We start from the raw sequence: 23522 nt of genomic DNA on the forward strand, positions 1-23522 counted from the left end.
CAGCGCAAGCAGTAGAAGATCACTCACTCTGGGAACCTATTAGCTAGTATGCTGACTTACCTGTAGGGCTTTTCATGTAGTCAGGAGATATCAGCGCAAGTATTCTTGGTACCAAAAATATGTTCCTTGCATACAGCTTCTGCATATTCATGTGCAGAATGTGTTTAAGGACGTTCATAGTTAACATCGAAGTGCTGCAGTAGTCATACAGAGGGCAGAGGTTTCAATATTAAATGAAAAAAATACATATATTTGGCAGAAATGTTATAAAATGATGAAATTCTTTAACCTCAGGGGCCACAAGGGGCTATAGCGTGCCCTCCTGCATTCTCACTGAATAATATTTAATGCTGATATTAATTCAGTGTGAATACATAAGTAAAAGGTGGACTGCAGGCTCCATATTAGCATGTGTTGAGCAACTGTGAAACTTTCAGGCTTAGAGGTACATTTAGTGCACCTTTTACAAAAAAGGAGAAAACAACATGTCACAGTTTGTGGACTTTAGATTTCAGTTTCAAGTTCATTTTAGTAATATTCCTAAAACAGCGTAAGCCCAACAAACCAGAGCTCCTCCAGAGACCCATTAATGTCCACTATAATGGAACCATTAGCAATTGTTGTACACTCTGTCCTGATATATGAACTGCAGGAACAGGCTCATAATTACTGACACTCTGTTTCATCCTCTGCAACATTTTGAAAATAAGCTCAGACATGTCATATAAGCCGTTATTTATCCATCCATTTTCTTAACTATGTATCCAGCTGAGGATCATGCTGGGAATTGAGATTACCCACCTGTTTTAGGGCAAGAGGCAGGTTGTCTGTCCACCGCAGGGTTATAATCTGTTACATTATTGTTCAGAAATATGACTGATCGGCTATTAATGTGACTTTTGAGTGTGAAATAATTATTTGGAAGTTGGATTGTGGCTTGTTCAGAACTCTGTGTAGTGAAACACACACAGACAACAGTGATAAAGACAGAGGAAAGAAACTAGTGAGGCCTCTCACATCCACTGAGTGTGTTTACATCGTTTAAGTGAAGCTGTTTTACCTGATATAACTGTGAGTAATACAGTACAGTAAGTCCTGAGCCCTTTGTCATTTCTTTTTATTTAAATTCCAGGAGTCAGACTTTCTTGTCAGTTTTTTTAAAAATAAATGTTCTTGCGTAATAGTTCTCCAGTTTTTCTGAAGGTCTTTCAGAGGTTTTGTTCACAGCAGCGATTTCAAATTTTGTTTTGAGGACTTTTGTTACTTGCAGCCTGTCACAAAACATATGGTTTGTTCCCATTTCTTTAGTTGAATGTCAAAAATCACAAAAATACCACAGTTTGACTGTGAAAATAGTATTTTAGCAAAGAAATACTAGCTGAAAACCTGGCATATTTTGGTCCTCGAAGAAGCCTGGAGAACTATTCCTAAAGACTACTTAAAGAAAGACAAGAAAGAACTGAACTAGGAGAGTTCAGTATGTGTTGAGCAATAAAGGTGATCGTACTGTACCAATAATTGACTTCCAAGCTTGTAAGAATTTGTGTTTCTATGTATTTTTGAACCTATTCCAATTTTCCTTGCAAAATATAAAGAAATGAGGCTTGGTTCAAGACTTTTGCACAGTGTGAAGGTTTTTAAAGCTGATACATATACCTAAAAGGAACGTGAAACAAGCATGTAGCATGTGACATACACACTTTTTGTCCTAGTTAAGAATAATTTGTTGGATTTCCTAACGCTCAGTGTGGTTGATGATGTCATTGGATAAAATACCATATGACATAATTCAATTCCTTCAAAGAGGACACCAACAAAGACATAAGGCCCAATGAAAGACCAGAATGTACACTGGATGACACCCAGGCGCACAGCCCCTTCATGTGTTCCTAAACACTAAGAAAAATGAAGGATTCTGGGCTGTCTGAAGATACGGTGTGCTCAGTCTTTTTTAATAAGCTCTGAGCTTAACACTACAGTTCACTGTTAGACAGTAATGGTGCTGATTCTGACAGAGGAGGCTGTTTGTTGCTCAGCAGAGATTTTTCAGCATGTGCAAGGGACAAATAAACGAGTATCATGCATTTTTCAAGACACGAGGAAGACCGCAGACCGTAACTTTTTCCATCCTTGCACATTTTAAAGTTTCCAGCAGCTGTGTTGCTGTGTTTTTTGCGTTTTCTTCCTTTTCTATTTTCTTACTCTGGAATTATTAAACAGCTACAAAATGATGATGTCACTGTTTTTCAGTTCCTGAAAGTCTTCTGGTTTTTCTAAGGAGACTAACAGGGATGAGAGAGAGATCACATTTCTCCCAGGCTTCATTGGCTCCCTGTTAAATCCAGAATCAAATTTAAAGTCCTTCTGCTCACATGCAAATATTGAAATATTGAATAATCCCCATCTTATCTTAAAGACCTCATAGTACCGTATTATCTTAATAGAGCTCTTCGCTCTCAGACTGCAGTCTTAGCTGTGGTTCCTAGAGTTTCTCAAATTAAAATGGGAATTTTATCTTTTCAATTTTCTCTTTCCCTTCAGGTTTCTTCCTGTTACCAGGGAGTTTTTCCTTCCCACTTTTCCGTGTTGGGATTTTCTCTATATAATTTTGAGGCTCTTTACCTTACAGTAGAAAGCACCTTGAGTCGACTGCTGTTGTGATTTGGTGTTATATAAATAAACCTGAATTGAATTGAATTTCTGTGATTCGCTCCCTGCTGCTTCATCAACACTTCCACCCGGCAGCGTTACCTCGGGAGGAGTCTGACTAGACAGGACGCTTTATTTCAGGAGCAGTCACTGTCTGCTAAGATGAACTGTGAACAGCTAAAGATAGAGGCTCTATTTTAGTAACTGAAGATATTAAAGATACATATGAAACAGGGAGCAGAGAAGACAAGAATGATAGTGAGCTCATTCTGGTAGTAGCTAACTCTAATGAACCACCCAAAGGTTATCTTCAGTCAGTGACCACCAGCGTAATTAAGGTATTTAACTTACAGTGTTTACTAAGTTGCAGATTAGGGGTCAGGTGAAAATTAGGTCAACCTCTGTTTTAGGTCATTAACCTACTTACTCTTTATGTAAGGACATCAAACAACTTGGCATGTTGTGAATAAGACCTCTAAAACCTGCACGGCCCAAGAAATGTACTCTAAAGGACTGTAAAATATATTAAAACAAATGTTTGGCAACATTGTAAAAAGACTGTTGATGATCTATAAAATCCAAATGCGATGAATGAATCATTTACTCAAGCGTAAACAGGATAACATCCAAAGCAAGCTGTCTAATCGCATATGACAGAAAAATTAATTTCTTCCGCAAACCAGATTGAAATGGTCACGCAGCGATTGCTCAGCTAATTTACAAACATGTTTCAGCTGGAGTCGCATCTAATTACCTTTCCTGTTCATCACCTGTTTATCTATGTGTCATAAAGAAGGTGGTCACTAAAGGGTTTAAAGGAATCCATGAAATCTTATTAGGCTGCCCCGCAACCAGGAAGACCGATGAAGGAAATTTCCAGTAAAGATGATGCTGCTGTGGAGCAAAATGAATGAATGGACTCATCATAGTGAAAATACAAACATTGCACAAATTACATTTTGATGATCAAAGCTGCATTCTAACATTAAAGCTCTAATCAATATTTTTATATTTACAGTAGTGATTCTACTACCACATATTTTGAGTCCAGCAGCAATAGGCAGATATTTTCTGATAAAGAGCATACAGCCAAAGAATATAACAAATCTCTCAAATAATTTATATAGAACTTCTTCAGTTCAGTAGTTCTTTCTTTTATGTTTTGGGTATCTAGGACATGTTTATCTATATTTCAAGACAACTTAGCTAAGCAAACATGTTGTGATAAATGTGAGCGTAGCACCAAGAGCAGGTTGGCTTACACCAGAGTTATAGTTTCTGTGTCGGTGAGTTTATGAGGTTCTACTTGGATTTGAATGATGTAAAAGTTATTAAATACGAGGCTCTGTGCAGTCAACACTATGACCTGCAAGATTTTGCAAATTAGTAAGTTGTTCCTGATTGGTTCTCTTTTTCCCTCGGACACCTCAGCTCTGCAAATCAGATCAATGCGTACTGATGTTAGAACCTATTACATTTTCAAAGATATCTAGCTAATAGTGTAGGTTTGACATGAATGACAGGAACAAAATTCTCGTTATATTCTAGTTGCTGTCTCTATAAACTTTTATAACTTTCCTTCATAGTTTCATTGGTCCTGTAGGACAGAGCTTAAAGTGTTTCACTTGAAATTCCTCATGAATGATATATCATTGAAGACTCTTCTTTGCTCCTTTTACCTTTGTTCTTTTGTGTGGTGCATCACCAAGAAAGCCAAAATAAAGGAAACAAGAAGCTCCAAATACGCACAAAGTGTGGCAAGCTTTAACTTTCTATTTACTATTTTAAGTTGATACATAAGTAAATTTTTTTTTGTATTTCTATTCATTATACATGTTAAGAAACAAACTGACTCAAAGTTGCATCTACAAAGCAAAACCTTATTTTGTCTTGCACCCTTTTCTCTGATTATTTATTTCTTTGAGTAAAAATGTGTTTTCATTGAGCTGCAGGAGGAAAAAAAAGAGCAAGGCTAAAATAGCTTGTGTACGTAAGTATTTGATGTTGCTTTTCTAAGAGATGACTGGATGTACTATTCTGGTAGTGAATGATTTATATATGCTCACCAGGTATATTTTTTTTGCAACAACAGAATACGGGTACATGCACGTCAGCACAAGTGAGATAAATTAACTCTCCCTCTATCTTTAGCAGGATTTAGAGAAACTGATTTATTACCACCATCTTTCTGGTGGTGGATGAATGATGAGCATCCAGATTTGAAAACTACTACAAAAAGGACTTTTATCGCTTTTATCGTTGTCAATGACCTCCCAACACAAGGTCGAATCACCATAGTAGGATGGAATTGTTAATTGTGTACACATTTGCCCAGTGTCTGCAACCTCCTTCACCCTGTCTGCTTGCAAAGTTACAACCACTGTCCTGCCCACGGATGATTTCATGAGGTTATACTGTCTGCTAATACATAGATCGATAGCGTGACGGCAGTAGATAATGGCGCTGTGATGTGAGTGTGGATAAGTCCGGTTTAGCTCTGAGATCTGCAGCATCTCTAATGATGTGAGGAAAATGACATCAGAGGTCAGCTGACAAGTCCAGTAATGAGTACAGCGTTCAGTCCAAATCCAGGGAACATGCTCTACAACCTCCAGCCTCTGAACCCAGACTGCCATGACGTCCGAGGCAGAAGAACGCTAATTGGGCTGTGATGTACTGTAAGGGTCTGTGGAGAGTTAGTGAGATGGAGGGTAGGGGAGAAACGTGGGAAATGGGCTGGGTGCGTGCTCCAGATGCAGGTTTAAATTAAAAATATGGACGTAAAATATTGTGAAGTCGAGATTGCGATATGAATCTTTGTTCTGACGGTTTCTTATAGATACAGTGGTTAATAAAAAAAAAGACTTGCCTCCAGCACTTAATGCTTCTGCTAGAAAGGTAGGTTGAAAAGCAGAAATTCCAACCACTTAACAAGGTGAGCTGTGAACTGCTGTCAGCGTTGTCTATTCCTTCGTTACTACACACAGAGCGAAACTAAGATACCACACAGACACCCATATGCATGCACACTGGGACTCAAAGCAAACAATTTCCTACCTTCTATCAGAAGTAACATGTTCACAACCCAGTTTCACAGAAGAGAAATTAGTCTTGAGACTGGAAAGTTAATTTAATCTCAAGTTAATCATCATCTGTCTTTTGAAGGGAGGAGAACGAGAAGCTCATAAAGTGAGTAGCACTAGTTTCTGAGGGTGCTCCTATTTATAAACTTCACAGAAAAAATATATTTTTGTTGGTGGTACTGTGGTAAGAACACTCTCCCACCGCCTTATATGGTTATATGTGTTCAACTACTCATGGCAGGAACTTTAAAAGAAAGGTGATTTAAGTGACTTTGAATGTGGCATGGTTGTTGGTGCCAGACGGGCTGGTGTGAGTATGTCAGAAACTGCTGATGTGCTGGGAAATTCCCAAGCAACTAAGTCTAGGGTTAACAAAGAATGGTCCGAAGAAGAGAAAATATCCTGTGAGGATTAGTTCTCTGAGAGAAAATACCTTGTTGATGTCAGAGGTCATCAAAGAATGGCCAGACTGTTTGAAGCCAACAGTAACTCAAAATAACCACCTGTTACAACCGACGTATGCAGAAGAGCATCTCTGAATGCACAACGTGTTGAAACTTGAAGCAAATGGGCTACAACAGCAGAAGATCACACCTGGAGCCACTTCTGTCAGCAAAAAACAGAAAACTGAGGCTACAATTTTAATGAATTCACCAAAATTAGACAATAAAAGATCAGAAATGTTACCTGGTCTGATGAGTCTTGATTTCTACGTCAACGTTCAGATGGTAGGGTCAGAATTTGGTGTGAACAATATGAAGGAATGGATACTGCCTTGTATCAGTGGGCTGCTGGTGTAATGGTGTTAGGGATGTATATATATAAAAAAAAAAAAAAAAAACACCCATCTCGCCCCTGCGGGCGGTTTATCCTTCAAGCTCGGGTCCTCTACCAGAGGCCTGGGAGCTTGAGGGTCCTGCGCAGTATCTGGACAGAGATCTCCGATGTTGTTCCTGGGATCTGCTGGAGCCACTCGCCTAGCTTGGGAGTCACCGCACCTAGTGCTCCGATTACCACGGGGACCACCGTTACCTTCACCCTCCACATCCTCTCGAGCTCTTCTCTGATATATATATATATATATATATATATATATATATATCTTTTGGCTTACTTTGGGCCTCTTAATACCATCATGACAGCTATCTGAGTATTCTTTCTGACCATGTCCATCCTTTTATGAGCACAGTGTACCCATCTTCTGGTGGCTTCTTCCAGCTAGATAAAGCACCGTGTCACAAAGTTCAACTCAAATTGGTTTCTTGAACGTGACAATGAGTTCATGATACTTAAATGACCTCCACGTTCACCAGATCTCTATCCAATAAAGCCCCTTTGGGACGTGGTGGAATGGGGGATTCTCATCGCGGATGTGCAGCCGACAAATCTGCAGGAACTGTGTGATGCTGTCATGTCAATATGGACCAAAGTCTCTGAGGAATGTTTCCAGCACCTTGTTGAATATGTTATACAATGATGTGGAGGATATTGGACACACATTTTCCCCTGTAGAACCAACTGAGGATCATTTAAATGCTGCAGTTTACCTGAGCATAGTTCATGTACAGAAGTATAGACACCACATCAGTATATGTACCAGAAATGCAGCATATTATAATATTAGCCATATTATGACTTTTACTCTTCTGGAAATTATCTCTTCTGTACGTAGGAAACTCTGTGTGTGTGTGTGTGTGTGTGTGTGTGTGTGTGTGTGTGTGTGTGTGTGTGTGTGTGTGTGTGTGTGTGTGTGTGTGTGTGTGTGTGGTGCAGACACTGCGTCACAAAGCAGGCTTAGTAATGTCAGTTATGCAACACAAAGTTTGCTGCTGATCACATACCTGACTGGCTGCAGGAACCCTGATTGTACTGACTTTACCAAGGTTGTCTTTTGATGCTGTAAATTGAATTTTTCATTTGCAAGAAAGAGGAATGTGTTGTTGTTTTTTCTTTCAGAAGTTAAATAGTGTTACGCGGAACAGATGCCGAAAGTAGTGTTTGAGAACAGCCTGAAAGCTGTTTCAGGGGCGTTTTCATGCCCAAAACAATCAGATTTTCTAATCTGAAGAAGAAGATTTGAAGAAGTTGATATGAAAATACAACACAATAAAAATGTCAGCAGTACTGGGCAACAAGATTAGTTACATGCTTTGTTGACTAACCCACCTCGTGTAGATATTACAGACAAAGCCTAACGGTGATATATGACCTTAAAAATTACTACTGGCAAATACTTCTATTATCTTTGTTTTTTCTGGCAATGTGTCTGAAACATGGTGTAATAGCACAAGTAGACAAGAGTCGTTTGTCAGCAAACTGGCTAAATAATGTCAGTTTCTTGGTTAACTTTAAATTGATAATTACTCTGGACTTTGCAAAAGTATTACAAAAAATACAACAAAATGAGACATGAGCTGTAGGAGTCACTAAGAAATGATGCATTTCAACAGCGTAAACTTAGCAATAGCTTTCCATGATGAATGAACTTTTGCACCGTGCTGCCTTGGGGTGGTGGCACTGATGAAAAGGTTTCATGTGGATTCCCCCTCCGAAGCTGTCACTCACACAGGCTCCCTGAGAAGCAAGTGGGATCCTGGGCTGATGCAATGAGTTTAGGTTGTAGAATATGAGTTGGAGGAAAAAGGAGAATCTTAGTATTTTAGGCAGCGATTTGCCAACAACAAAGCTTATTTTCTCCTAGACAGCGTTGAAAAGTGTTGTGTGTGATCTTTTATCCAATGGCTTAGGAAAATGAAAAATCAATAGTGATTTTGTGCGGAGCACTGCTACATATATGTTTATTGTTCTGGATTCTTCACCTTGAAGAGTAGAGTATAGCACAGCTTGCAAACACACTTTCCCTGACAAACAAACACAGTTGCCAAATTGTAAACATATGTCTTTCTCCACAGAATCCAAGGTTGTGAATGTTGCATTACTTAAACTGTAGTACAGTCAAGTGAAAAAGAATGTTTTCAGGAGACTTGATGTAATACTATGAAAAACTGAGTGGACCCCTTGATTCAGTAGCTTGTAGAAGCCACCTTTAGCAGCAGTAACCTGAACTAATGGTTTTCTGTATGATTGTCAGTCCTTCATATCATTGTGGAGGAATTTTGCAACACTGCATCAGTTCGTTGACCAAACATCTTCGGTTGGTCTTCTGTCCAAAGAACATTGGTCCAGAAGTCTTGTGATTTACTCAGAAGCAACTTTGCAAACCCAAGCTGTGCTGCCATGTTTGTTTCAGAGAGAAGAGAATTTCCCTTGACAGCCCTTCCAGACAAGCCATACTTGTTGAGTCATTTAACATGCTAATTGAGGCCTGTAGAGTCTGAGATATAGCTCTTGGGTTTTTGCAGTTTCTCTGAGTATTGCACATTCTGACCTCGGGGTGAAAAGTTTCTTTTTCACATGACTCTAAGTGTTAATTAGATTTATGTCATAAAGACTTTTCAAAAATATTACTCCTATTACTACTGCCCCAGAACACTGCCAACAATGACCCTGAAAACTAACAGCTCAGATCAGTGTTCCATAGCAAGCTAACCTGCCTTTGCTTTGACAAAATGAAGCTAGTTTCTAAACTGGATGCGTTAACAAGTCTCTCAGTTTTTTGACAGCTACTAGCATAACATAGATTGAAGGATAACATGCAAAAACACTTCTTTAAACCCTCATATATACAAGTAGACAGTATAGAAATACATAGCTTGTTTGTTCTTCTGAACATTTTCTTTGCACTTTCCTGACTTGGTTGTTTTTTGTCTCTTTTGAGAGAGGAGCTCAGTTTTCATGGCTTGAAACCAAAGACAGTGTGAAAGATGGATGTCGTAAGGTTGATGCTACCCATTGCTTTCAGGAATCTCAGTCACCAAAACTTTTTGGATGGTCAGTACCACACAACACAAGCGTCGACACTGTGAACAGACTCAGTTCAACAACTTGAAATAGTGGATGAAGCCTAGCAAACTCCAATCAGCTCCACCTGTCTGTGTGGGACGTGTGTCCATTAATGTGTCCACATGCCTAACTCAACTATCCAGGTGGATGACTTCTAAAAATATATAAATAACCTCACGTAGAGTTCTCACGAATGACAAAACTAATTGTAGAAGACAGGCTGTAGATGTCCTTTTTAATGCTGTAAAGCTGGACATTTTAATGCGTGACACAATGGGGATTAACCGCTTGGAGGCAGCCTCAAGTGGTCACTAGAGGAACTGCAGTTTCTGCCACTTATCTTTTGGCTCCCTTTCAGCTCTGGAGGTTGCCTGTTGCTTGAAACAGATGGGTAAGTGGCAGTCGTGTACTGACGTTCTATGTTCAGGATATTTAAATTATGTTTTGCCCTCCAGAGCTTTGCACTGGTAACATGACTGACTGTTAGGAATGCAGTTTATCTCCCTGGTGCTATCACCCTCTCCATTATGCCAACATCTTTTTCAAATATGGTCACTTGTGGTTATAAAAAAATCAAATGCCAAGAGCAGTAGGAGTCCACTGACCAGTGAGTGACAGTGACTTTCTTACACAGTTAAATACAACCACACAGAGTCTTAGTATGGCTGCAAACTTATTCCTGGTGCTTTATTCTTATTTCCTGTCATATGCTTAATTTATTCAGGACTCACGTTTTTCATACAAGATGCATTTTCACTTTCATTTTCTTATTTGCTCCTACAGTGTTGCTACTTTACCACATATTTACGTGTTTTGCTTTTGTGATTTATTTGTGTGAGTGCCCGTTATGAATCACTACCCATTACTCAACTTCTGCTCACCTGTATGAGAGCCTGTTTATCAGCCCCTCCCCGTGCCTTGCAATTTCAGCCTGTAGAAGACAACATAGCTGAGACTGGTGCCATTTGAGTGAAATATATCCACTGTGATCTTTTGGTACTCAGGAAAGCCACTGGCACCCCACCCACTTGCAACGCATCCTCCTGGGACTGGTTGCCTGGCAACACTGGCTGATTGGGTTAGCAGGGTTAAGAAAGGGTCTGGCACGGGCCAAAGGAATCAGATCACTCCCATTGATCATCCTCTCTCTGCGCTCCGCTGAGAGCTGAGGCCGCAGCCATGAAAATCAAAGCCCTGCCTTCATGTCTAAGAGGGGGTTATTACGCACACAGGGGAGCCGAGAGAGACACAGCAGGCTTTGTGTGGTCGCACAGTCTAACATCCCATAACGCGCAAGGCGGTGTCCTGCTGCAACTACTCACTGTCGCAAGTGATGTGATTGTAATTGATGCCCTTTAAAGAGATTTCAGGCAATACAGAGGGCCGGTCTGGAGAGCAGGGGACGTGCAGACAAGCCTTCAATCTATAGAAAAGGTCCTTCTCTCTTCTGCCCTATTATCAGGTATTATGAAATATGGGGATCTATTTAAGGTCATTAGTTGGAATTGAGACAGACACACAAGTTTTAAAGGGTGTCACTTCTGAGGAAAAGACGAGAGATGAGGGCTACAGGGTGGGTGGTGGTATTCCAAATGCCATCGGCTGCTCCAACAACGCAGGAGTCTCAGCAGGAGGGAGACACACTGGGCTGATAGAGATTCACATCGTACTATTTTTATCATTCATGCATGTAGTGATTATAGTGATAGTCACCACATAGATCATAAACATGTGCATTTTGTAAGATTTACAGTAGCATCCTGCTGATGCCTTTATTAAAGTTTACCGGAAACAACAGATGTCTTTTGCAGCAGATATTGAAAACTTTAACAACTCAAACTGCACTTTGCAAAGCTCAGAAAAAGTGTTAGGACCCAAAAAAGGTCTACATTTGGCCAGGAAGGGGTACTGAAGATAAACTGTGAAGTCCACATCTGCTAACATGTATAGCTACTGGAAAATGTGAGCAAGTATTGGAAGAGTTGTTAGCAATGTTTAACCAAAAGCACTGGTCCATATACATTCTAATGATACACTGTGTGAATATATATGCATATCAAATGCCATATAATTGTGCAAATTTTATGTTGGAGTCTCATTTTGTTTTTGGTTTTTTTTGTAGTCTTTTACAGATTGAAAATTCTTGCATCACCCTGGCCTGCAGCTGTTTCCTTTATGTTACAAGGAAGAAGATTCTTAGGGATATAAAAGGAAGCACCTCCCATATAGGTTTGGACATTTCATTTTTTTAAAAACATGTGGATGTATGCATGTACCCTGTACTTTCTGTTCAAAACCAGCCCACACCAGTTCTTCCTTTCACAGAATGCCAGTACCAGTGTTTAGACAGCCCAACTGTTCCACCAGTCCTGCAGGCCTTTGGTCGCAACTGCTGAAGTCCCAGAGAGGTGTAAAGTGCAGCGAAGCAGTGTGTGGCGCAGGCTGGGTGATCCCTCCCACGTCTCTTTACTCATGCTCTCCCAAGGGGAGGTAGACACCCGGCCAACTGGTGTCACAGTTCCTCTGCCAAACTGACTGAGTCACGGTGAAAATGGGGCAGAGACTTGGATCTTTTGGTCTCCCTTTCACCAGCTTTCCTTTGTTTCTGCAGTTTGGTGGGTTTTTTTCACAACAAAATTAAACCCATGTTGATAAAGAAGCAATGTCTGTTTCCTATTTTGGTTATTCCGACATAATTTCCACTCTTTGGTTCATTAGCTTGATGTCGTTTTGTCTTATCTGGCTATGTGCTGTTTATTTGATATTTCATGCTGCTAATGTTTCGCCATTGTTCTTTGACCAGATTTTTTTTTTCTTTTAATTTATATGTCCTTTCTCATGTACCGTAACATCCCTTCAAAACTGTCGAGCAGATAGTCTCTTTCCTTTGAAAGAATGTGGTGATTTAGGTTTTCATCACTAGTTAGCGTCCTCTCAAAAGTTATGAGTTCTGTTGATACTGGCTTCAAAGATTAGACGAAATTTTTTGTTGTTTACAAAAATTTATTCATACAAATCTTACAACACGTTTTTTTTTTTTTAACATTTATTGACTTGACTCTTGCAGACGGCCATTCGAAGAAGTAGTCTAATATTCACTTTCCACACAGTAAATATATATATATATATATATTTATATATATATATCTTTGAAGATTATTTCATTTTCGTAAGGCTATTGGCGCTTTGAATTACCATACATATAATGTTTTATGGAGTGCGGAAAACTGCTTCTTCGCTTTATTTTCACAAAAAATCCACATCTAGTGCTCTAAACACAAAGTGCAAAAAGAAAGCAGCGCAAGCAACAGTGCTTGACGTCTAAGATGAATGATGCTTAAGACTATATCAAACATCTGTGCAACACAAAAACAACAGCAACAACAACAACAACAAAAGGGTGAAATGTAAGCTGATGATGTGCAGCATTGTAGGGCCACTAAATAGCCATCTAGGATTCATGGCGATTTTAAAGTCGATGCAAGGCACCACAGCCGCAAACTGCTTCCTGCGTCACAAACCCTAGAGGGGAATGCAAAATTAAAGAAAGATTGATACAGTAAACACAAATTGGAGACGTTTACCCTGCTGTTATTCCTTCCTAACACATTTGGTAAGAAGTGTGCAGATTGTAGGGGCCGCGGGGGACCACTAAGACTTTGAGTTTTTGGTTTAACCATGCTGGTTGTATAAACTTGCCCTGATCCCTTTCAAAATCAGCATGTTCTTTGTCATTTGACCCACCCCTGCTTCCCTTACTTCAGTTCTCTTTGTGTGTTTCTAACCCCGCTTACATCATATCCTCACTCTCTTTTTTTAAATATAATCAATCATTGTGGCTTTTGCCGTATAAAGATACCAGAAAATGAATCGTCCACAGTTATTTTTTCTCGCACACAATTCAACAGTAGATTACAAAAATCTCCCTTGCCTAATTAACAAACCCATAAAGTATGTCATTAGATTGGGAAACTCTTGCCAGTGCATTCAGAGAGGACATACAGCTTTGTGTAGAAATGTGAGGGAAAAGTGAAGAGAACAGAACACAAAACAACATCCAGAAATGAAAGGCGTGTATGTTTGTAGTAGTCAGAAAGCAAGCAAAACCATCTAGTTGGAGTCGTCTGCACAGATGCGGTGGCTAGTGCAATTACTTTAATCATGCAATCTACTGTAGTTTTTACATCGGTTCACATGACAGAGAATGGAAGCACAATAGACCCAGAAGGTTCAAACACAAAGCTTCAAACTGCCTCGTTATGTCTCTCACAAAGAACAAACTGATGAATAAGTTACCATGTAACAAGTATCATTTCTTTCTTTTTTTCTTTTAAATTTGCCTGATGGTGCTTGAGATGTTAGTGATACTTATTATATGGGCAGAGAGGCGTGAGAAAACCTTTAGCAGAATAAGAGGTTTCCAAAACACAGAATCCAGAAAACACAAGATTGGCACTTTACACGAGTCAAAGGTGTGTGTGTGTGTGTGTGTGTGTGTGTGTGTGTGTGTGTGTGTGTGTGTGTGTGTGTGTGTGTGTGTGTGTGTGTGTGTGTGTGCTCACTTTGTAAACACCGAGGAAGAAAAGGGCAAGAAAAACCTCAAAAGTACTCTGGTCTTCAGCTCAGATTTGGAGGCTTTTATTTTGACAAGCCTCCCAAATTTACTTTAACAAAATTGGCATTTTTTGCCAGCCAACTAAAATTACTCTTTTTATCATCTCTCCACACTTTTTTTTTGTGGATAGATGGGTTAATTAAAAGTAAAAATCTGTGAGAGTCTAGAGAGACAGGAGCACAGATGAGGTGGAAGAAGAGGTTGAGTTTTGAGTGTTTGAAACGAGAGCTGAAGGTGAGGAGGGAAAAAAAGGAGGGGCGTAAGAAGCCCCTTGCAAGGACACGGCCTCAGGAAAGAGCCTGAAACTCACCGGGATTTCGGGAGAGAACTGTTTCAGCCATTCTCCCAAAAAAGCCTCAAACTCATCCCCGTCCGGGAGGGCATCAAAGTCTATTTCTTGTAGGATATGGTGAAAACCTATGTCTTCAAGGCTGTTGTGAATAAAGACAACTAAACTCTTAATGTCACGTCACAAAAAGCAGCATTCAATACATTGATTGTCTTTTAAACTATTTATTTTCCTCACATTCATGTCTCTTTGCTAATTGTTTAAAAGACAGGGCTGTTGGAGCATATCAGTCACGTCAGACAACTGTGTCCCCTCAATAAATTAGCCTAAAATAAGTAAATCAATGAATACAGAAATAGAGGCTAAATTTTCTTAAATCAACAACAACAAAACAAACAAACAAACAAAGAAAAATTGGTCCACAAAGTAGATATGTGCGTTCTCAAGTGCTTTAAGTACAAAATAAAAAACAATATTATTATCAAAATATTCATTTTAATGGCTTACTTCATACATAAATACATGTTTAAGAACACAAAAGCGATCCACTGATTGGTCAGATTTCAAAATGACTTCATCTGGGGCTGCACACACTTTGATTTTGTTTTTTTGTTTTTGTTTTGTTTTTCAGGAGAGGAGGAGGAAGATGCTACAAATATGCCAGCCGCCGTCCTTTGTTTCTAATTCTCTGTCTATACCTTTTCCCAAGGACCGCCGCCAGGTATTTCTTGACTGCCATTTGCTTTCTGTAGCGGCTGTAGCTGTCTGTGAAGATCCCATCTGAGTGTCGCTTGGAGAGGGGCTCTGAGCTGTCATCCAACATTTTCCCCCCGCTGTGGGAGAGACGAGAGGCGGGTCTCACTACCAGCACACTGATATATGATGCATTCACAAGACCCACCCACGCAACCCACCCATATGTACAGCCTGTGGTGCTAAATCTATTTTGTTTGTGTTTCTCCTTAAAAAGGAAAATCATTGGATAACCACATTCCTCCTTTTTGATCTCCAGCCAGGAGAGCTGTGGATACACTCACTCTGCATCCTCAGTTTAAAACATTTGTTGGAGATTTACTGACAAAAACAGGCAGCATGGTAGTGAGCACAAGAATGATCTTACAAAGGCTTTTTCCACACTGATTCATGTTCCCTCTGCTTAACTTTTAACCCACCCTTTCACGATTTTTCATGCCTGCACTGAGATGTGATGGGCCTGCTCATAAGGAGGAACTGCAACCCCCTCCACCACCCCCCACCCCTCCTTCCACCGGGAACCACTGGGACTCAGTCCCCATAAATAATTCATTTGGAGATAAATTTAAACTTGTGCGGCTTAATTCTTCCCTTTGCGCCTTTAGATTGCAGCCAGCTCAGAAAATGACACTTCCCAAATCAATCAAGTGCCCATTTGTGTTTCCCCTGACGATTTTTTATAGCATTAATAAAGGCTGATTCAGAGGGCGAGGGCGATTTATTTAGCAGCACGCTGGGAGATAATGGGACCACAGACATATACGTACGTATAACAGCGTGAATTATGAGTTTTTAAAGAAAACCAACGGGGAAAAACACACATAGGACAGAGCACATTTAATATAAGAAAAGAAGAGGTGACAACCAAGAAGAAGCTCTTACCCTACACGTTTTGCCATCAGAGAATGAAGGTATTTCCTTGCGGATAACTGACCCAGCGCTTTCCTGTAGGCTTTATTAAACATGCCGTCTGCATGTCTTTCCGTTCTGGGATGATAGATAGCCACACAGTAAAATCACCACACAATGTCAAGTCGCTACACTGCAAAAAATATCCACCTTAAATCGATTATTTAGGCCTAAAACTGGCTTTTTTTTAACCTCTCTTCACCCTTTAAGTAAAACTCTACGAGTCACTATGAGATCATTTCCTTTGTGATTTACAGTGAATCCGTAAAAAGCATTATTTTCCCCAAGACTTTCCTCTTGATTCAAAATAACTATTTTTTATTTTTTATTTTTTATTATTTTTAGCTTATTTAAAGAAAAACAAGCTTTTGAGTCTTCACGGGACGTAAATTCAGCGCATCCTGACGCAGAGAGACGTTGCTGATTTTTCCCCCCACCCTTTTTCTTGGAAAGTGAAGATATTCATCATCATCTGTATTCTTTCATTAAAGTTTAATTACTTTAATCAATGACTTTTCCCCGGGAAATCGTTTCAAAGCAGACTGATTTTTTTGTTTTTGTTAAAGCTTCAAAACAAAAAAAATGATTAAAATAAAACCTTCGTGTTTGAAGTTACAAAATCTCGACAATACATTGATTAACACGTAACATACACATACATGGACATAAATAGGGACTGTACGGCTATGAGATGTTCAACATGGATGTCTGCAACGTTGAGCGAGAGAGAGAGAGAAAAGAGAGAAGGGGTGGGGGGAGTTTTTCGTAGCCGATATGAAAGTCACCTTTTTTCCGGAGGGTAGTACAAAGTGTAGACGTCGTCAGCGACAGACGGAGCGCTCCTCGCCTCAATTTGATCTCTGTCGTAATCCAGGGACGGTAAGGAATTGCCGTCCTCATCATAAACATCGCCGTCAAGTCTGAATAAAAGTAAGAATAGACAGTTTTTCCCAGTTTCTCTTCACATCTGCACTTCATGTAGCATATTATTCGCATATTCACATGAAATTCTAACTCAGAAAGAAGATCACACATCAGGAGTTTCAGGAACTCTTTTCACAACATTTTTTAAAAATGTTGGAATTATAAGGATTAGTCACACGAAATTCTCTTAACTAATTGGGATTTAAACTTGTTTAAACCCAGTAAACTCGTTTCTATTAATCATTCAATTACATACATCCGGTGTATTAATGGCTGCAGGTCAGGTTGAGACGCCGTAGTTCACTGCCTCAGTAGCCTAAATTTCATTACCGCCGCTCCCTGGTGAATGTTTCTCAGCCCTATGGATTGGCTGTCAGATGATGTTATCCAGTAATCCAATCGGCTATTATACTCCCAGACATAACTAACTCTAAAGCAGATAAGCTCGTTAGCCTGTGCCCTGCGGGTGCTCGGTGCCCACCAGGAGCTGCACATGAACGACAAATCAGCGACTGAAAAGTGAAACTTAAAGACGGATAAGAGCATACATACCTAAGACTGGGAAAGCTAAGCCCCACAGGTGAGCTGTTGACGCTGTAATGCATTATGATTCCATAGATGAATAGTGCTAAAGTCGCTTTACTAGACATTGTCCTGCTGCAAAAGAAAAAAAAAGCGGCATCAAGTCAGTGAACAGTTAAACGAATCTACTCACAGCACAGTTCTACGATCAGGTAGGTTCACTTTAGCTGCTTTCACACCACACCTGAGTTTCAAAGCAAACAGACAACCACACACCAGGACTTTCATCTAAACTCGCCTCACTTTTACCCAGAATAAAAAGAAAGAAAAGAAGAAGAAAAAACTCCCCAAAAGTGGCTCCTCTTACCAGTTGCGACGCTGGACTCGATCCGCTGAAAACCTCAACTGGGAGAGTGAGATAGGATCTCTATCTCAGTCTCTCTCTCTCACTCTCTCTCTCCCTTCCTCCTCTCTTCCTCTGTTACTCAGCGAAGAGCTTCTTCGGTGCCCTTGTGCTTGGTCGGAGTGTGCGTAGCCCGCTGTGCACCTGCGGCTCAGTTTTGGGGAGTTTCTAAGCGGACTCGGTCGCGGTGGAGAAGAAAAGCGGCAAACATTTGTCTGCAGAAAACTTTCCTGCGTCCTGCGAACTGTACTCCCTTTGGTTTTTTTATGCATAATTCCGAAAGCATGCCTTTTTCACTTGTCACGTAGGTAAGGGGGGGGAAGGGGGGAGTGGTGGGGGGAGGTGGGCGGCTGCGTCATCCCCCCACCCACCCACCTCACCAGTCCCATTAGAGTACATCCCTCTTTCGCGTCAATGAAAGACCCCCCCAAGCCATGCCATAAAAAAAGAAGTTTGAATTCAAACATTATAATTCATTAAACAGTGAATTAATGTCAATATTTGACGTCATGCCATAAATAGGATAACATGACGGGCCTAGTGGAGGTGGAGGTGGTGGGGAGCTGTCCAGTGCTGAAGTTTGTGTTGGGGGTGCTGAAATATGACAGTCATGCTTTCTTCTAGAAAAAAATGGATCGTTTCTCTAGAGGCAACAAAGAGATGTTTCAAGGACTTAAAAAGCTGCTATGTGCTAATCGTTTTTCCTTCCTGTTTTTCAAATGTCCGCCTCTGCAGAGGAGATGAGGCTCAGTTACACAACCACATATCTAAGTATTGTTCAGAGCCTGAACGTGAACTTGCTGAAGGATCCATACTGCATGGACGTTTTGGGTTGTACTCATAATTTTAGCTTTTTGCCCTACAATCTGACCTCTACAGAATAATAGCACATTTCTATAGATAGATAGATAGATTTTTGTGACAGTGTTTCTTATTTTTACTCATAAACTTTCTAAAAGGGGTTATTTAACACATATTACAGATAATCAATTGGAAGTTTCCTCAACCACAAATAAACCACTGGTGCAAAGACACGGGATATCTGAAAACTTACAATTCAGGGACCTTTAATGACAATTTGGGGTTTCACTGATCAGCAAAACTGTGTACTATGAGCACTTTTTATACATGTTACATTAAGTTTCATTAACTATTGTCTTTGGGAGCTATCCGGTGCTGAAATATGGCTTCACGACTCTGTTGAGAAAGCTACCTAACTGCACAGAAAATAATGCTTAACTCTTTACTTATTTCACTTTGCACTCACAATATCAGACATTTTAATAAGCATTTGAGTCAGAGTCACATTGTTGAAGCAGAGCTTTGACTTTGCTTGATACAGTTACTTGAAATTGTTTAAGTCATAAGTGAAAAACCTGATTGTGGAGAGAAAAAAAACTGCTTATATTCTTCACTTAAAAATATAATTACAAACCAACAATATTGATGCAACACCATACTGTTGAAGCTTGTCAGCGTGGAGCTGCTCCGTGTAAAGGAATTTGGTTGAGTGGTTCTCAGCCTAGAGGAAAAGACACTCCAAAAGGTCAGAAGATAATGAGGCAGGAAAGAAGAAAATACAGAGTTCTGCTCTGCTTTATTCTAACTGTTCCTTTTGTGGTCACACATTTGATCCTTTTATCTATTTAGGGATTTAAGGGTTATTTTAATGAGATCATCTGACAAACATACACCCTAAAAATGTCTTTCTGATATACTGTATTCAATCTGTATTCAATGAATGAGAAACATGTGACATAAAGAGAGTGAATCTACAACAGTATCTGAATTTTAAAGACAAAAACATTACTTTTTTAGGTAAAGTCTTGATCTGAAAATTTAAAACTGACTACAGCTGTCAGAGAATTAAAATTTTAGAATAATTTTCTGTGAAATGTAAAGTTGCTGAAGTGTTAAAAGTCCTTAAATGTGCAACTCTATAAGAGATTTGTGGTTTTCTTCTCATTGAGACTACTTTTACCGTTTGGGCACTATTCATTTAGAGTCAGCTGTGTCCGCTGTCCGCAGAGGAATCAGAAACGTGTTGAATCTGTATTGGGTGATTCAGACCAGTCGATGCTCTTGACGTCATGTGACGGTGGGCTTAGTGCAAAAATAACACAATGAATACATAAAATTTATAGCAAAAAAACCCATTTTATCTGAAAATACCTCCTGGAGCCGAGTTTTCTTCTTGTTCTTGGTGAGCACTGCGCCCCAGTGGCTATGAAAAGACAGTGCACTGTGTCATATTAGGGGCCCCAGTGATTATAACCATAAACTGCTGGTAGATTGGCACAAAAGTCAAATGCACAAGAAATCTCAACATAAATGCAGACGTGTCATTGCCATTATTTGTAATGTTGTTTCAATCATACTTTAAGCAATTGTTTTACTGGATTCCTGTTTGTTTTTGAGGGGTTTAATACTGGATCACCTGCCTTTCTGACTTTTAACAGTTAAGATTACAATTAAGTTAAGTGAAGAAGATCCTGCGATGTGTTAAGTTAAAATGAACCACAGTAGTCCCTATAACTTCCCAATTACTCATTAAGCTTTGATTGCCTCTTAACAATATTGAATAAATATTAATTTTGATGCTACCAAGATATATCTGCTTTCATAATTACTATCACTCGGATCAGAACATGGATCAGAACATTCCCCCCCATTCACGATGCATGACTGACAAGACCTTTGAAGCTCCTTCCTGTCATAAACACGGTGGAATATTAATAAACTTGCTACCCTGAACAGTCATTTAATTCTTTACTGTCCGTATTTTATGTTCAACTGTAAACTGTTTAAAATTATTGTTTTCTTTTGATCCAGATTTTATTGTAGCAAACAATCATTAAACCCAGTTTCCAGTATTCAGATAGCACATATTATATTTTATATACTGTAAGTAGCGAACGAAGTTACAGTAAAATATGCTCTTGTTTGATTAGAAGGGTCAGCAAACAGGAGCTTCCTTGGCTTCACACTGTTTAATATCTCCTGCTTGGAAAGAGAGATCTGAACAATCACAGCGGACCGCGATGAGCTTTATCACCCCAAACAAGACAAGAGAGGAACATATGACTCATTCTAATTTTAGCACTGTTAGCTTTTTATAGCGCCTTCTGGTGCTGACATGTTGTGTTGAAAGAGTTTTATTAATGTTACAGTCTCACAGTTCAAGTAGGCAGTACTCAGCTTTTACAATGACAAGTGTTGACAGAATGTGGCAGACGTGGCTTTTGAAAATCTTATTTGTAAGATGTACATGTCTGTATCAACAGTGTTTACACACTGTACACATTCAGCTTCCTTATGTTAACAAAAGCTGATCCTAGTACTGTAAACCATAAAAATGTAAGGTTCATTCCATAGACATGTCCTTATGCATAGGCTATAGTTCCAACTAAAGGGGTAATAAGTTATCCCTCATTTCTTTATTTTTTGCAAGCAAAATGGGAAATGGGTGCAGGGATTTGCCACTCTACATGTAAATATAGTATATAATGTAAAAAAAAAGATATTACACAGTTCTAATGAGCTTGGAAGTCAATTACCACTTTTATTCTTCAGTACAGCCTGAACTCTGAAAAAGGAAGATTTAAATCAGAAGTTCTTGACTCCATTAGCAAACCCTAGCTACTAGAATAGAAAAAGTTTGATCCATCCGACCCGGTTTCATCAAAACCAGAAAACTTAGTAAGTCTCACCTCTAAACACCATATCAAAAATAGTATCATCAGAGGCAGAAAAGGCATCTGATAAAGTTAACTGGACATTTCTATTCAGCACTCTACACAGACTTGGTTTTGGAGAGTAGTTCATTGACTAGATAAAAATATTTACACTTCACCCAAAAGAACAATCGCCACAAATGGGGTCACATCACAAATTTCACTCTTCACAGGGGAACCAGACAAGGTTGTCCACTCTCTCCATCTTTATTCACCATTTTCATTGATCCATTTCTGTGGCAATATGCCAAAATGATATAATTAAAGGAATAGAAGATAAAAATCAGTTTCTATGCAGACAATTTATTACTCTATCTACAAGACCCACATAACTCATTACAGGAAACTTTCAATATAATTATCAACTTCTCAAAAATCTCTAACTACACAATAAACTGGGATAAATCGTCCATTCTGACGCTTTTTGAGGAGGCCTGGGATTCTGCAGCTCAGCACCCCTCCCTCCCGCTTCACACTGGCAAAATTAAATATTTACATATTAAATATTTAGGTATTAACATTTCAAACATTTAAAAAAATTACATTTCTTTAAAAAAAATCACTACACCTGTCACGTTCCTGGGTCTGTTGACCCAGCGTTTTGAGTTTTAGTTTATTTTGATGTTATGGTTTATTTCTACTTCATTAGGTTATCTAAGCTCATTTGTTTATTTAGATTCCCCTTGTGTTTTCTTCCCCTTTATTTAAGTTTCCCTCGACCTTTGTGTTTCATGCTGCGTGTCTTTTGTTATCAAGTTTATATTGTCTTGTCTGCGTCTCATGTTTCCTGTTTTATTTTGAAGGTCTGTGTCCTATGTCAGTGTAGTCAGCTTTGCTTCCTTTGTCTCGTTATGTCAGACCAGTGTCAGCTGTTTCCCCATGTGTTCCCACTTCCCCTAATCACCTCCTGTGTATTTAAGTCCTCTGTTTTCAGTGTGTCATTGTCAGGTCGTCTGTTGTCCACGCCATGTTTCTCACGCCATGTATTCAAGTTTCATGTCTACGTTTTTCTTGTTGATTGTTTAGTTCTCCCAGTTTAGGTTATGTTAGTTTTACTTCAGTTTGCTTTGCCCTTTCTTTGTACCTTTTTTACCAGCCTTATTAAACGGCTCGCTTTTTGTTAATATTCAAGTTTTCTTCCACGTTCTTTGTGTCTGCGTTTTTGGGTCCCTCTCGTCAATACATACAGTCTGCCCCCGCCAGACTGTGACAACACCTGAACCACTGGATCAATATTCTTACAGAATACATCCCTTTGGAGAGATTATTTAATGACTGTTACCCACTTCTGGCTCATCTCAATTTGACTCCCTGGTATAACTCCCAAACTCCCACCTTAAAGCAGATAAATCATAATTAACTATAAAAAATATCTTTATTTAGTCTGGATATATATGGTTGCTCTTTAGAGAAAAAAAAACCCCTCTGTAAAGCTAGAAAATCTTACTATTCATCACTGATTAAAACATTAACAGCTCTAGGTTTCTCTTCAGCACTATAGCCAGGCTGACAAAAAAGTATATCTTTATTTTTTTGATCATAGAGGGTTTGTTGAACCTTTAGACAAAATATATGAAAATATATCAAATTTTAATCTGCATATATGAGTTTTAATTTGTATCCCATTTGCTACATAAGCCATATTTTTGCAATTTAGTCATTAAAAATGTGTCATGCAATTTATATCATTTTTTGAGGGTTAAAAAAAAGTCACAATGATGATGTAGAAGACTCAAAA

General features: G+C 39.2%; 1 protein-coding gene across 4 annotated transcripts; it reads right to left on the reverse strand.

Moving 5' to 3' along the window:
* Positions 1–12999: 12999 nt before the first annotated feature.
* On the reverse strand, positions 13000–18297 carry adcyap1a (adenylate cyclase activating polypeptide 1a). 4 transcript variants are annotated; one of them, XM_063483338.1, is made up of 7 exons: positions 18015–18297; positions 17678–17782; positions 16987–17121; positions 16175–16279; positions 15238–15372; positions 14561–14681; positions 13000–13157 (listed from the first exon to the last, which is right to left on the reverse strand). In XM_063483338.1, exons 2-7 carry the CDS (start codon positions 17773–17775, stop codon positions 13149–13151), a joined length of 603 nt encoding a protein of 200 aa, XP_063339408.1. In that variant the 5' UTR covers positions 17776–17782; positions 18015–18297; the 3' UTR covers positions 13000–13148. The 4 variants fall into 4 exon arrangements, with proteins under 4 accessions (XP_063339408.1, XP_063339406.1, XP_063339407.1 ...); XM_063483336.1 differs by lacking the exon at positions 13000–13157 and having other exon boundaries at positions 13316–14681; XM_063483337.1 differs by lacking the exons at positions 13000–13157; positions 16175–16279 and having other exon boundaries at positions 13316–14681.
* Between the last annotated feature and the right edge of the window lie 5225 nt (positions 18298–23522).

This window comes from Pelmatolapia mariae, linkage group LG9 (assembly GCF_036321145.2).
Source record: "Pelmatolapia mariae isolate MD_Pm_ZW linkage group LG9, Pm_UMD_F_2, whole genome shotgun sequence".
In the NCBI taxonomy this organism is placed as follows: Eukaryota; Metazoa; Chordata; class Actinopteri; order Cichliformes; family Cichlidae; genus Pelmatolapia; species Pelmatolapia mariae.

What these genes read in the sequence shown, in the direction of transcription:
- adcyap1a (XM_063483336.1), bottom strand. Translation starts at nt 17,775, where the DNA reads ATGTCTAGTAAAGCGACTTTAGCACTATTCATCTATGGAATCATAATG. An exon ending in CTTAGCTTTCCCAGTCTTAG is followed by an intron (nt 17,122 to 17,677) that starts GTATGTATGCTC and finishes ACTTTTATTCAG; the next exon opens with ACTTGACGGCGATGTTTATG. An exon ending in GCGGCGGTCCTTGGGAAAAG is followed by an intron (nt 14,682 to 15,237) that starts GTATAGACAGAG and finishes TATTCACAACAG; the next exon opens with CCTTGAAGACATAGGTTTTC.